General features: G+C 29.6%; 1 protein-coding gene across 4 annotated transcripts in view; it reads left to right on the top strand.

Annotated features, from left to right (window-relative positions):
- LOC129960852 (protein croquemort-like) overlaps positions 1 to 15,563 on the top strand; it is a 111,428-nt gene that overhangs the window by 57,543 nt on the left and 38,322 nt on the right. For all 4 annotated transcript variants that reach the window (XM_056074548.1, XM_056074550.1, XM_056074547.1 and 1 more), the window contains exon 4: positions 10,119 to 10,260. In XM_056074548.1, coding sequence (XP_055930523.1) covers positions 10,119 to 10,260 — 142 coding nt within the window. The remainder of the gene's footprint in view (positions 1 to 10,118; positions 10,261 to 15,563) is intronic.

Raw genomic sequence — 15,563 nt, 5'->3', positions numbered from 1 at the left:
TTATAAATATTTACCAGTCGGATTCGAAAACACTTTAAAATTAGCTTATGAAATTATTTCCGAATATAGAATAGCTTTTCAGTGTGAAGTATTATTTTCTTTTTTGAAAAGAAATAAGTTTTCTGCCAAATCCATGATTACTGACAGCTATTGCTACTGCTTGGGAGATTGCCTTTTTACATTGAGATTTTGTTTCTATAAAACTTTGCTGTTGTTTTTGAGGCCCATTTAGACTTTGCTTATTTGGCCCATGCTCTCATTTAGGTTTGACACTGTTAGATAATCGACATCAGTGACTTTTCCTTTTAATGGTAAAATAGCATTGGATTACGAAACCCCATTCCGCACTATTGCACTTTGAATCATTGATTCATTTGGCGTTTGTATTGAAACAGACTTTCCTTTTTATTAGCTTTAGAGACTTATAAGATCTGGCACAAAAGCCTAAAAAAATATTAATAACGAAGTGCGTTAATGTAAACACTTAGAGTATTATACATGTTACACATTACTTACTGAATTTTCTAAATTATGCTCTTATTTACTAAACAACTGGTTATGCATGAAATAGGTATTAAAGATACCTATGAATATTATTGCCTTCTATTCAAATTTTGTCTAGTATAAACAGTTCTTACCTGAAAATAGTCCACTAATATATGGACTATTGAAAACTTAAATATCAGTAAAATGTTCTCATTTCAGAAAAAACACTCAGTTTGATTTCAGATTCCAGGGATAGATGCATGATAAAATGCTATTTATTAGACTCGGAGATTGAATGATCTAGGGATAGAGAAAAGAATTTTAAGAATTTCAAAGACGTGAAGAGAATATTAAATATTCCTTTTATTACAGTCGTCAATAAAATTGCTACATTTTAGTATATATTTTATGAAGCAGCATACTTTGAAGACTGTAAAGCCTTTAACGGGCCAGTAGAAAATAAATACCTTGACTCAGACACCGTAATTTTCATTTTGTTGAATAGATGTTGGTTCTGCTTTGAGATACGAGAATTGATGCACAGCCTGTCTACGGTCCGCCACTGATCCGTTTGTTTTACACCTGCTGTAATTACACATATCGCATCTGCTGTAGTTTACTTTAACTTAAAGTAGAACTAAACTTCAAATGTCTGTTTTTAGAAAAGCTAGTGGCCAAAATTAATATCTCGTAGGTTAAATTACCTTTTATATATCATCACTTAACGAATAACACCATCTCACTTGCCAAATTTTTCAATAGGGAGAAATAAATTGAATTTTTTTGCAACCAAAAAAGAAAAATTCTAAGCATTTTTGCATGTGGTATGAACATGAGACCTTATATTGAGGAAGCGCAGCTTCTTATTCTTTCTACAGCATTTTGAGAATTATATATTGTCACTTAACAAGTAACACCATCTATCCTATACAGATGGTATTGCTTGTTAAGAGGCGATATGTAAGAATGCATTCAACATCATGAATCAATTGATATGTAATATTGTATGATAAAAAAAAAAAGTTTAAAATGTCTGATGTAAATAACTGTTGATTGATAGCCGAAAGAGAAATGCCATTTATTTATGTTAACTGTTAATATTCGTAAATTCTGACTCTTGCTTAATAAAAAATTTTTTCAAGAAATAAAGTGGAACATAATTCCCAGCATTTTACAGTATCTACAACAGTATCAATTTACAATTGTTACCAAAGCGGGAGTGTCAACCCCCCCCCCCGACTTCCCTGTATACCTTTAAAATTTGACATGTTTTTGTTTTAATCGTATCGAATAGGCAAGAGGATATAGTACCATCTTGGTACTTTTTCTCGTAGGTACTCATTTTAATATAGATTTAGGTAGATTTCGACTCACAAGTACACAAGTTAAACACATGACAGGCAACCAAAACTTACATCAGCTCCAAATTTGATACAGATCTAAAAATCTGATTGTGCATTCATTCTAATTTCACTCTAAAATTGTAATGGTTGTGGTAAAGTTTAAAAAAAAAGCTAAAATCAAGTTGTTATTGGGGCCATTTATTCTTTCTAATTTTTAAAAGAATTCCTACTTTATCTTTTGTCTTATTCTTGCGAACTGAAAATTTTGCACGATACTTTTTTGAAGATAATATGGACAGTGAAGGTAATTCGGTCACTTATCTACTTTTCTGAATAAATTTATTTTAAACTGAGTTTTATTTCAATATATAAGAAACAATTTTATTACTTTTAATAACACAGTTGATATATCTCTACTAGAATCAATTCAATCGAGAATAAAAAGAATTCTGTAAAATGGAAGAAGAAAAAAACATTCCATAATGTTGGAAAAAATTCAAACGAATAAACAATTCTAAATCGTCTGGATTTCAAAAATTCACTCAAAAGTATTACATAATTACATTAGGTTGTTCGAAAATCTCCGTCTTGTATAAAATGAGCTTTGTGTTGCTTCATAAGACCGTGGATATATTGTCCTCAAACCGAAAACATGCGCGTGACCAAAAAATCCCCCGTTTCACAAACTACTCGGAACCAGTTCTCTTTCGCCAAAATCTTGTTTTTCTTCTTATTTTGACTTCTGTCAAAAAAGATTTCTTTCAATTTTAATGATGATTTGCGAAAGCCTTGTTCTCCCCCCTCTACGGAACCATCCTCTGGTTTTTCCCTTTTGTATATACAATGTCAAACCAAGAACCCTTACTGCCAATATCTTCCAGAAGAATTGTTGGCGAAGATCGTTTTGATGTTATTTTCCGCATAACATCTAAAAACACTTTTTTTGATCAGACTTTATGTAATAGTATATCCAACGCCAACAAGTCAATTTCTTTTAATGCTTGTTGTATTTACACGCCCGCATATAGACATAATTCCCAAAATTTCTCCGATGTATCTAAAATCTAAAAATTCATCAAAACACCGTAAACGATTTTTTCATATTAACACGCACGATTACAGCACTTTCTCTTTATACATATTCCGCATATACGAGAGAGAATGAAGTAGTGCCAGGGAAACGGTTATAGGCAGAAATTCATTTTTTAATGTTTTAAGGGTGGCAAAGCACCTACAAATTGCGTGATGCGAAAGTAATTCCCTACAGAATGCATTGTTTCGTTGGACAAATAGTTACCAAGTTTGTCTTAGTTAATTGTAGTTATAGTTACAAGTAGTTACTTCGTTGTAATAGGTACTCGTTATGAAAAGATTTTTCAAAATTTTAATTACATGTTAAATTTAAATTTATCTATTCCATTTTTTTCATCTTCGGGTTCCATTATCGCACAAAAACCATTTTTGCAGCTTTACAAAATTCAGACAATTAACTTTTTAATGATTTTTACCAGTTTTATTATAGTGAATTTTTTTTATTTCATTTTTTTTTTCAAAATTAATTGTAAATACTTGTTGCAAATTGTTTAAATCTCTTATAATGAAATCAAGTCGACTTTCTTTCATCAAATCTTTCACTCGCGTGCTTCAGATTATGATAAAAAGTGCTCTCTTTCAATATTTATTTCAAAAACAGAATTTTTATTAGAAATTTTATTTATATGATGTATTTAATCAGTTAAGTACTTTCGAAGTGTATACACGTCAATCCAAATCATGCAGTGCAACATATTATTAAATCATAAGCATTTATCTTTCCATCATATATTCCTTTCACAATTCCATTTTACCAGCGTAGAACCATTTTCATTGTGATGCCGTCGAATTGAATTGAGAAATATTGCCAGAATGGATTCTCTGTACTCTTGCAAGTTCGATTGAGATTGAGTGCTCGATCAAATTAGACAAGCATCAAAATTTAAATAGTTATCAAATGTTCCTATGTGGACCGATCTAGTACTAAAAATAATCTTTTTCAAAATGCAAAGTATAATAAATGGATAAACAATCTATTATAAGATAGAAATGAAGCAATATTTTTAGAGATATAAAGCTGTGAAAAATTATATTTTTCAAAATATGTAGAAGCATATGAAATGAAAACTAAAAACGATAAACGTTTAAAAACATATTCCACTCATAAACAATTTGATAGATCTTTGTTATTCGGATTTACTTCAATCAACCTATATGCCTCTTCCCGAAGCGATTTTCCAGAATCCAATCGGAAGATATTACCAAACTTATTCTTAGTGGCATGATCAGTATCGAAATTTCCATCAAGCTTAATCAGCATTAAAACTTAGTGATCGGATAATGGGTGAACAGATGATCCGGTAAAATTAATCTTTATCATAAATAAATAACATAATTTAATGAATAATATATTGGGAAATAAAAATGGAGCAATATTTTTAAAGATATTTTTGGTATATGTATTTTTTGAGAATTTGAAACCATATATTGTAGAAAAGAAAAGGAAATAAGAGAGAAAAATCTTATAACTTAAAAAAAAAAAAAAAAAAAAAAAAAAAAAAAAACTCTTTGTCCCTTAAAAATCTTAAAAATTCAGAGTTGATTTCGAAATTTCGAAGATGAAATTTATGAAATTTGATCTGCCTCGAAAGTTTAAATAAAACTAAAATTTATTCATCAAATCGCGAGTAAATTTGCAATTTTAATTTTTCAGATTTTTATTCCTCAATATTTTTCTATTTTTGTTGCCTTCATGTTTTTTTTTCGTTTAAAAAAAATCAAATTATTTACTGAAAAGTTCTGAAAAATTATTTCAAACAATAGAAATAATACAATTAAAATTTTATACTTTTAACACATGAGCATTATAATTTGAATGATATTATAAATATTTTTAAAAAATGAAATCGATATATATGTATATAGCCCAAATATGAATAACGAAATTTTCTGATATGTTTTAAACTCATTCTGTAATAATTATATGCATTACATTTAAAATTTAATATTTAAATTATCTTTAATTTTTAAATTTAAAAATTTAAATTAATTTAATTAATAAAATATTTAAATTAATTTAATTAATAAAATATTTAAATTTAACAATTTTAATTATACTATAACCAGAATTTTTGATTCAAATAATCTTATATTAATTTCATGTTTAGTTTTAAATTTATAAATGTCGATTTAAGTAAATTATACGGAATTTTACAATAAAGAACCAGCCAGAAATTTATTGAATTTTGGTTTTATTAGCGAAAAATGTACGATGGTACATTTGGTACAAAACTAATGTAATGTACAAAATTCTTTCGCAATAGAACCAACTTTATATAAAATTCACTTGTTACATGTATTTATTTTTTGATTCAAATACAACTTTTGGCCATATAATATCGTTTTATTGCATGTTTATATGTCAAAACATATAATTTCGGATTGATTTCTTAAAGATTAACTAAATAAAGATTTTAAAAAGGCAATGCAACCTATACAATTGTAAAAAATTTTCAAATATACCAATGATAAAAGAATGAGTAAATACCTCTTAAATACTGAAAATGAAAATTAGCTCTGAACATTGACCTATTAAATCACGGTTCATCATGGGCTATGATTAATCGTCATGATATCGATAAATTGATCTTTTTTGAAAAAGTGTTACCAAAAAAAATCGATTTTTTTTTTTCGATGTATTGAAAATCCGTCAGTAGATGTCAATTTCTGAGTGCTTTTTCATCAAAATTAATTAATGATTCGTCAACAATAAACAGTTTTCTAGTAATCAGTAAGTAAATCGATTACCTATACGTACGACTATCCTTAATCGTTATGTAACCCATTATTTCATATAAAGTGTTAGTACACTAAAGAAAAAATAAATTACTCTACTCAATGTTACGCAACTTTTTAAGGCCGTGTAACTCTTTTTTTACGTAACTTATATTATGTAACTGTTAATTACCAAAGCCTACGCATATTGTATAATTTCATTTCTTATTGATATGCTAAATGATGATTATCATCCCTGCATATCAATTTAGTCTATATATTATCAACTCTCATAAGTTTAATTCTCAAATTCAACAAGTTCTCTCTTTGTTACATAATTCTGGAAAAAAAATTTGAATTTTGTCCTGAACATCTCATGTCGGGAAGGAAGGAATGAATGTCTCAATGAACTGTCTCATTATATTAGCAATTCTAATTTTATAAGAAATTCGTGATTTTCATTAATTTATTTTTTTCTCGATTTTGTTTTTTATATTTGGGGTCAAACTTTTGCATAGCAGTTTTTATTCGCAAGTCTTAATGGATTTTAATTTTGTTCTCTTTCCAGTGAATATCAAAATATGTTTTATGTCACTTGTAAGAATTCACATAGCTTAAAGACTAATGATTTATTTTGTTTTAATAGATTATTTTCTTATTTGGATTTTAATAAATTCATCATTTTTTTTTCCTTTTGTATTTTGTGATTTTGATGAATCTTCACCTTTTGTACTTCCCTGAATTCGAAGAAACTACTTTTAGAATTTTGTAAACTTGTGAACAGAATAATAACTCGAAATATGGAACAAAAATAAGCAGTGATGAAACTTTTTAAGAACTGTACAAAAGAAAAAAAAAAGTCAAATATATTTTTATTAAACTTAAAAAAACTTTTTTGGAATTAATTCTAATTCTCTAAAGCTGTTAATGCATTAATAAAAGCTATATTTTGGTGTAAATATAGTTTTTAAAATCTATAAAATTACTACTATATTATTTTAAAATCTGTGGCATCCTGGATAAAATTTCAGAACTGCTTTTGTCAAGCATTTTCATAGTATGTCGATGACTGAGGTAGATATATGTTATGGGAATGTAGTCTTCAGACATAAGCTGTAGGTATTGGATGAAATCCGTATTGTATGTATCCAATTTTGGCTGAAATCCAAATTTGAAATCCGTAACAAGAAAAACTGTCTGACCATCCAAGGAAATATGAACACAATGACTTTAAAGCAAAGTGAGCTTTGCAAATAACATGCGGCACTGTAAATCAAAAGTCGACAAGCTTATTGTTTGTCTATCTGCCTGTTCGTGTATACATTAACGAAATAACTCAAAACTGCAACTAACTAGAAAATTTCTGTATAGGCCTTCACGACAAATCTGTATCAAATTCTGAGCATTACTGGTCAACGCGAAAGAGCCCAAAATATTTTCTTTATTTTCTTCGCAACAAGATGCAGCTAAACACAGAACGGGTTTTATATGGTTAAGATATATAAGAAAGTCTAAAGATGAACAGTTCTCCAAAGCCGGTTATATTTATTTTAATTGAATGTACCTTGTTTTGCTTTTAACATTCGCCTCTTTTCCTCTTCTGGTATTTCGTGACTATAGATGAAGGTGACATTAATCTAGAAATATTTTCTGAAGACAAAAAATTTAATCTTTTCAAACACACCATTACTATCAATACGAAGTAATTTTATTTTTATATAACTTGATGCTCAAAGAATAGGACACTACTTAAAACTAGAAACTTGCGAAACTAGGTTGTGTCAAGGTAGATTGGCCTGAATTCGACCTTTGGATAAAACTTTTCTCATTCCTTCTAGTGGCTTCTGGCTTAGAAAGGAGCTGGGTAGAAAATGTTTCATATTTTGGAATAGAAGGTTCGAGATTGGAAGATGAATCAACTTATAAGATCTTAGGAAAACTGAACAATCACTTTCCAAAGTTTTATTTAAATTCAATGCATTACTTTCAAAAAGAAATAAAAGAAAGGAAAGGGAAAAAAATATTGCATTTAAAATAATTCTTTAACATAAATTGGGCTGTCTAGAAAAATATTTTGAACTCTAACTGTGAAAAAAGACTTATCGAGCTCAATTTTAGTAATTGGGGCATTTTGAGCTTTTGCTTAGAATCTTTATTATCCCGAAGATCTTTCGTTTTAATGCTTCTACATAATTAATGTCTTAAATATCCATTATATATGCTAAGTACATTGTATCAGTAAACACATTAAATGATATTTGTGTCCACATGACTATAAAATTAATACAATTTGATATGGTGGCACTCATACTGTAAATAACGTGTCTGCGATTTTTTTTAACAGAACTCCTGTGAAATTAAAATTGTTTCTCACCTTTTCGATGTAGACAATGTTTTAGATACTTCATTTCTCACTTGATTGTGAAAGAAAGCCTCATTGCTGATTTTCATCGTAAAGACTCGATATCATGTCGAAAATTAATGTGTCTATTTGTCTGGCGAGCATTAAATCTCTTGAGGGTCAAAAGCCATCCAATTAGAAAGTTTGGACAGATTTAAAATAACGAGGTCTATCTCAAAATAGCCCATCTATCTCTAAGTAACCCTGTTTCCGTGTTTTAAAACTGAAGATTTTACATTTTCATGAGTTTAAGATTTATCTGAATTTGTTTAATTAATTCACATTCATTGCTACGGGTGAGATAACTCTTCCAAGAATGTTCATTGTGTGCTGAAATTTGACTTGCTTAACAATTTATATAAGTTTGAGACGTTATTAGATATCTGAAGAGTCCATTAGCTTTTCCTTTTAGATATATGAATTAAATATTAAATGATATGAATTAAATATTAAATGATATGAATGAATGATTAGGTATATGAATTAAATATATATAATAATAATTCTATTTTTAATCTATCTCTTGTGAAATAATGCATGAACTAAGGATTAGGAAAAAGTGTTTAGCTAGAATACCGTGTTTGCTTTCACATCACGCCAATGCAGAAACATGCATTGGAATTCATACATTAATCTATTGGTGCAGACAGTTTTTAGTGATTTTTTTTTATATTCACATTTATGTAAACAATGCAAATTGCTGCTTTAAAACTTGTATTAGTCACAGAGATTGGGAGAAAATCATTCGCCCGAGCCTAGTTGAGGGCATGGCAGTTTTAAAATATGGTAAAACTGGTTATTGTGATTTTGAATATTAGTGCCTTAGTTAAAAGTTTTATTTTGATCACATTAATACCCCTTTATTAAGAAGCATAAGAACTATTTTCAGGTGGATCTCTACTTTTTGAGCATCTTTCTTTCCAAGCAGCCGCAGATTTAACATTAAAAGTAGGTCCACTTACACTGCGGATCATGTGAAGAGTCGAGTTTGGGACCTAAAACCTTGAAGCCTGAAAATTACCGTCAAGCCACCGCAGTTGTCTTCCTTTTGAAAATTTGTGTTCAGTCTGACTATCTGTGCAGAGATTTTGTAAGCCTTTAACACTAGAACTACCAAGACCGTCATTTTGACAGTCTTCTAAGTTTATGCTTAAAAGTTTTGATATAATTTATGTATTGTTCTAGAACTTTATGGCGACTTTTAATGAAATATAAAAACAATTACATATTCCATTCAGCCATTTTAACTTCCATAATCAGTAGGGACCAAGACCCGTCAAACCGCCGACTTCAGCAATTTCAAAGTTAACAGTATTTTATGGATCATCTATGCAATGATGGGCGTCAATACGTTTTTACATTCATTTATACGTCACTTTCAGACATTTCTTCGAAAAATTTGAATAATACTTTTCATATGAAATTATATTAATTGATTCAAAAAGTGTTCGGCATCCGTCATAATGGGATCTAATTTATTCAGATTATAAGGAGGTTTAGAACTAAAAACATCTAACTGGTAAATGTAATCAGGACGCATTCATTATCAAACTGCTTTTCTTGCGTTTTTTATTAATAATTAATGAATTATTATATTAAATGCTATTTATGTTAAATTATGTTCTTTTATTTACATAAACTAAGTCAAAAAGTAACAATAAAAGCCATGATGATCAAAAACCCGTCAATTTGACGAGTGTGGTAAAACTAGGTACTTATTTAACATCGGTAGTTCTAGTGTTTGTTAAACGAATGGAACACAAATTTGAGAACCAACCATTATTTTTGCCTGCTCGCTTGCTAAATTTACGCATTAAAATAATGTTGCGGCGTTAGAATGGAGCAAGATCTCTTTTTTAAAAAGACTGTAAAAGGAACTTGAAAAACTAGTGAACTCATGAAAGATATAAATAACAAAAAAATTTATTTACAGAATTTAAATTTTGCATGAATTTAAAGAACAAAATGAAAATTTAAAGAAAATGAATGAATTTAAAGAAATTACTTTAGAAAGCTTTTTCGACTATTGAAAATATATAATTCCGTACTGTAATTATATACAAAATATTTTCCTTTTATAGAGAATCCCGAGAAAAAGTCAACATAACGTGGAACGAGAATGGCACTGTAAGTTACAGACAAATTCGCAGATGGTATTATCAGTATGATAAAACAAATGGAACGTTGGATGATGTTGTTACTACCCTCAATGTTCCTATGGTGGTGAGTAATTTCTTTCGCATGAAGCACTCAATTTTCATTTTCTTTTATAAATCTTAGGTGAAATATTTTAAGCTTAATCATGACTTATCTTTGCCTTTTTAATGCAGAAAGTTTAATACCTTATCGCAAACCATCAGTTTGATAAATTTTATTAACAAAAAAAAACCCTGTCAAATGATGCGGTCAAAAAATTTGTTCTGTTCTTTTTTTATCATATGAGATCATACAATAATGATAGTGAAGGTACGACATGCATTTGTTAAACAGAAGGCCAATTAAGTAGTAGCTGTTCTTCGCTATTTAGTTAGTGAAGATTCTTATACTATACTTTAGTACAAGTGTCAGTTAATTGTTCAAAATATCTAAACCTATATTATCTTGGCCAGAGATTCGTAAAGTTTCGGAGGTTAATAAAACATCGAAAAAGTACTGTACCTTTGTTGAAGATATGCGTTGAAGTCCTTTGATATTTATTCACTCTGTTGGAAATCAAATTTTGTGTTGCAGACTCGTCGGATCTGTCAAGGATAAAAGCAGAGTCTTATTTCAAAATGCAGACGTTATTTGTTGTCAAGTTGTGTCTACAACTCCGGTGTAAACGCAGCTTGAAAATTTAAATGTTTTGCCCATATGTAATGCGTGCTTCGATTTATACGTTTTTGCACTTTTAAACAATAACTGTGCCTTTCATAAATGTTATAATTTGATGCAAAAATTACTTTAAATACATAAATATCTCAAGTATTTTAAGAATTCTAATTTGAGTCAAACAACCCAATATTTCTAAAATAGTAGATATCATCCAGTTAGATAGTAGAGAAACCAGATAATTAGTTAAACTTTAAAAAGCAAGAATCTTAACTCGTTTTTCCTCAAAAAAAGTGATCCTAAAACATAAGATTTCTTCTCAAAACCCATTTCAATTAAATATCCGCTCTACAAGATGGGAATAAATCCCCCAAGGAATTACAAACTTATTTTCATGTATTGTGGAAATTAAGAGTTTGGTGTGCAGATTCTGTCATTATCGTCATAGAACTATTCGAAAACGCGAAATCTACCTCCATTATTCTTATACTGCTTTCAAATCAGATTTTAATTTAATTCTTAAATAAAACTATTAATTTCACAACTTAAAACCCTGCTCTTAGAGAAACAAAAGAGTTTAAAAGGCTTTTTTAAAATGAGTTTTAAAAAGCGCTGTGCATAGTTTTGATCCATTAATCAAATTTACTTCGTTTCTTCTTTTTTCAAACATAGTAAAAGTAAAAAGGATACCATATTATGTAAGTAAAGAAAACATAGCATTTTATCTCTAGATTTTTCATTATAAGCATGAAAATGCAAAAGCAATTATTTATTATAAATTGAGCGCAAATATGTGCAGTAATATAAAAAATATATTTACACTACGCTTTACTAGTTGATAGGACAAAAAAAAGTAATTTACATTTTAAAACTTCTAATTAAACAGCTGAATATATTTAATTATTTTCTATTTTATAATTTCAAGATCTATTGTTTCTCAAGAGACGCTATTAGTGTGGGAGAAATTATCATTTTTTGATAGTTAATTCATGAAAGTATCAAAGCAGAAAACTGTCTTCGAAAGTACTCAAGTGAGCAAACTTTCGACCATCAGGAAGTGGCTGAAAAATGTATTAACTTTCTTCTACGCAAATGTGACACATGTCAAGTTAAATAAAAGTTTAACACCACTAGAATGTTCTCATTATATCTGTTTGAATTTCAGATTCCAAATTCCCTTCCATTTATCTTCCTTTAAACTTTAAAAATAAAATGTTTTTCTTTCTGTTAATACTTTTGCATACAAAGCTAGCAGCTTTCTTTTCAAAAAAAAAAAAATGAAATCTTCTTTGCATAATAAATGCATGAGTAATAATTCTTAATGAGACCATTACAGAAACGTGACCAAATTAATGCGTAGAAAACTTATCAACAGCGGCTAGTAAAGATCATGATGACTTACGATTCATTAAAGCAGCATTTTTAAATTTAAAAAAGCCCCATTATAAATCCTTTTTAAATTTCATATTAAGTGTTAAAGACATGCAGAATTCGTGATTTCAATGTTAACTGTAGCGACTGTTGATGTCATGTGCTAGGAACTGAAAAGAATGTCCGAATTAAAATAATGAATTTGAATAGCATGCAATTTTTTATTTCCTTACATTTACGCGTCAAGGACATTAATGAATAAACTCGTCTTTGTATGCAAGGATTCCTCTTTTTCAAAAATTGCCATGAATTAAATGTTGGTAAATAGTTCAGCTATTCTTCTTTGTCTTCGGAAATAATGAAGTACACAAAAACATGTCTAGACAAAATAATGCATTTTCTTTTAGAGATTATTCTAAGCAATAAGTATTCATATTAAATGATAATTTTTATTAATTTTTGTTTGAAACCTGTTATTTTTCTTATGTAAAAGGCACCATGTCACAAAAGTGAAATTTTATTGAATAACATATAAAAGCCGTGGGGGAAGGAGAGGGAGTATTTGACATTGTGACATTTTATAAATTGAAGGAAATATGGTGCTTTTTTATAATTAGATAAATATTAGTTTTATACCTTTGCACAGTATAACAAAAGTATAGCAAAATAATAACGTTATTCAATTATTGAAAAAAACGGACATTCATCTCCGGAACTCAGATATTTATGTACAGTGACTCGAATAATTAAGGATACACTTCGCTTCTGCGCACTTTGTACGGTGAATATTGCTCAAAAAAAAATATAATTATAACAAAATGTTGTAGAGGCATTAAACTAATTGAATTTTACTTTGTATATGCACACAAAAAATAATTCATTAAAAATCATATTGTTTATATAGTTTTAAAATTTTATTTGGCAAATTTGCAGTAAAAAAAACTGAGAATGCGTGTATGATAAATATGTTTAATTACCACTAAATAGTTTCTTCTTGGCTGCTATTTTAATCTATCTAATTTTGAGTAATCTTAAACTTTTATTTTGCGTGTGGTGAAGTTTGTTAGATGAACTTAAAGCCAAACATTTAAATGGAAAGTGGTTCCTCGGAGAGAAACCAGTATTGATGTAATGAAACTAGTATTAAGATTTTTTTTTTTAAAAAAAAAAAGGAAAATCTTAATCGTGAAATAATTAGAATTGTTGGTAGAAACTACACGTGTGTCCAGACAGAAGTTGAACATTAAGAATATCTAAAAAAAAGTAGAGAAATACCAAATAAGGAAAAAAATCATTTGCTCTTGTTACTGCGTGCATTAAACTTTCCTAAAGAGTAACATATTTTAGTCACAAGAAACGTCATGAAATACTGGTGATTTATTCACTGGGATCCTAGTAACATCCGTGGAGGGGGGGGGGGAGCACCTCGGAATGAGGATGAAATGCTTCCGTTTTAGTGGTTGGATCTCGCCACCCTGGAGGGTACACGAAAATGTGGGGGTCTAGCTCATCCCATCCATGACGGAACGTATTATCTTAGAGAAGGGTTGTACCGTTACCGGTGATGATTACCTTAGGACTCAACCACACTTCCTGCCAGTGTTGCTGCTGCGGCGGTTCGGTTATTCAGTATTATTATCCGTTTGCCTTCGAGCGGATCGGAGAGTCAGTGATATGACTATGTAATTCTAGTGCTGATCCAACTGCAAAAGAATATCATTGCCGTTTTCCGAATTCTCCGCTGTGTTTAGGAAAGGTAATTGCAGAACAGTTCAGAGATCACAAACTACAGGATCCTTAATTCCCCAGGAAAAAAAATGGGATGGATGAAGTGTTATACTAGCGATAGAGAAACTGGCATTTTGGTTTATTTTTCAAGTTACCAAAATAGCATATGAACAATCAATTCAAAACTCAGCACTCTAAAAAATGACAGTACAGAGAATACTTCAATGTAATAACTGGCCTCTATACAACTTTCTAGTACGACGCAACAGACGGTTAAAATAAGATTGACCAATATCAAGAGTTTTGTAAAGGGGTTTTACTTCCAGTTTAACCAAATCCTTCTTTCTTGTAAAACGTAAATTGAAATGACGAATGCGGTTTTAATCGAGGTGAAAGCAACATTTGTCAAAATGATTACTTTTGTAATAATGAAAATACCTTTCTTGTACAAAAGGTTCATCAACAGTGACAATTTTTGCTAAATGTTTAGTGTGCGAATTTCAAAATTGCATTGGTCGGTCCTATTTTATATCGTGATATGTTGAATGTGACCAGTTAGTTTTGAGTGGCATTCAATAGTACTAATGGTTGGATAGCGTTTCAACAATATTTCCAGACGTATGAAATACTGTTGAAACTGATTGATGCTCCTCCTCACCACAAATCAATCGATTGTTGAATGCAGAATTCTTAGTTTGCAAGGATTGCAGCTGTATTAATGCAGAATTCTTAGTTTGCAGCTGTATTAGTTTGCAAGGATTTATTGATTTTTCCTTTTTAAATGCCCTGACTTGACGCCTTTTGATTTTTATTTATGAGCTCGCTTACTTTCTTTCTGTGTGTATATTTGCAAAGATCTGCTACAGATCTTTGCCGACGAATTGAAGAAGTTTGTCTTCATACTACAAGTGATTACCTGGAGTGCGTGCACGTACAAAAGAATGCAATTTTGTATGGATGTCAGAGGTGCTAATTTTGAATAAATTTTGCAACACTTCTATTTAGGCTTTGTTTGGCGATTTTTTTAAGAATTTGAGAGTTTATAGGTGCATTCTTGTTTTGATTCCGCCCTTTTAATAATCAATAGTGATGTCTGCGAAATATACATCGAAAGACTCTCGCAGAAACACCAATCTGAAGAGTGAAAAAAATGTCTTAGGTCAATAAATTTGCCTTTTTTAATGTCTCAAAAAATTGTACCAACAGAAATATGAAATTGTGTACTTGCAAATGAATGTAAACAGAGAAAAAAACCTTTTGTTTATTGGCTCTATTTCAATGCATGAATCGCACAAAGTTTTAATATTTATAACTTTTTATTATCAACCTCTAGAAAAATCGAAGAGTTTTTATTATATTATCTATCTTATTTATTGATTTTTTTCCGTTCAAAGTTTAAGCTTAGATGTTATATTTAAGGAAATGGTTTTTTCTTCTTTTTCGCAGCACCTTGTATAATTGCGCAAACGCGTTATGATTATAATTATCGAATTCACATGTTTTTGGCTTATATTTTCATTTCTTTCTTTCCGTTTGTGTGTGTATGGAGGGATAAAGACTGTGAAGACAAATTGAAATTGCAATCGTGCACCTGAGACCTGAATCGATTGACGATT

This window comes from Argiope bruennichi, chromosome X2 (assembly GCF_947563725.1).
Source record: "Argiope bruennichi chromosome X2, qqArgBrue1.1, whole genome shotgun sequence".
NCBI lineage: Eukaryota > Metazoa > Arthropoda > Arachnida > Araneae > Araneidae > Argiope > Argiope bruennichi.
The sequence above is the reverse complement of the archived record's forward strand: the minus strand, read 5'-3'. Positions and strand labels throughout refer to the sequence as shown.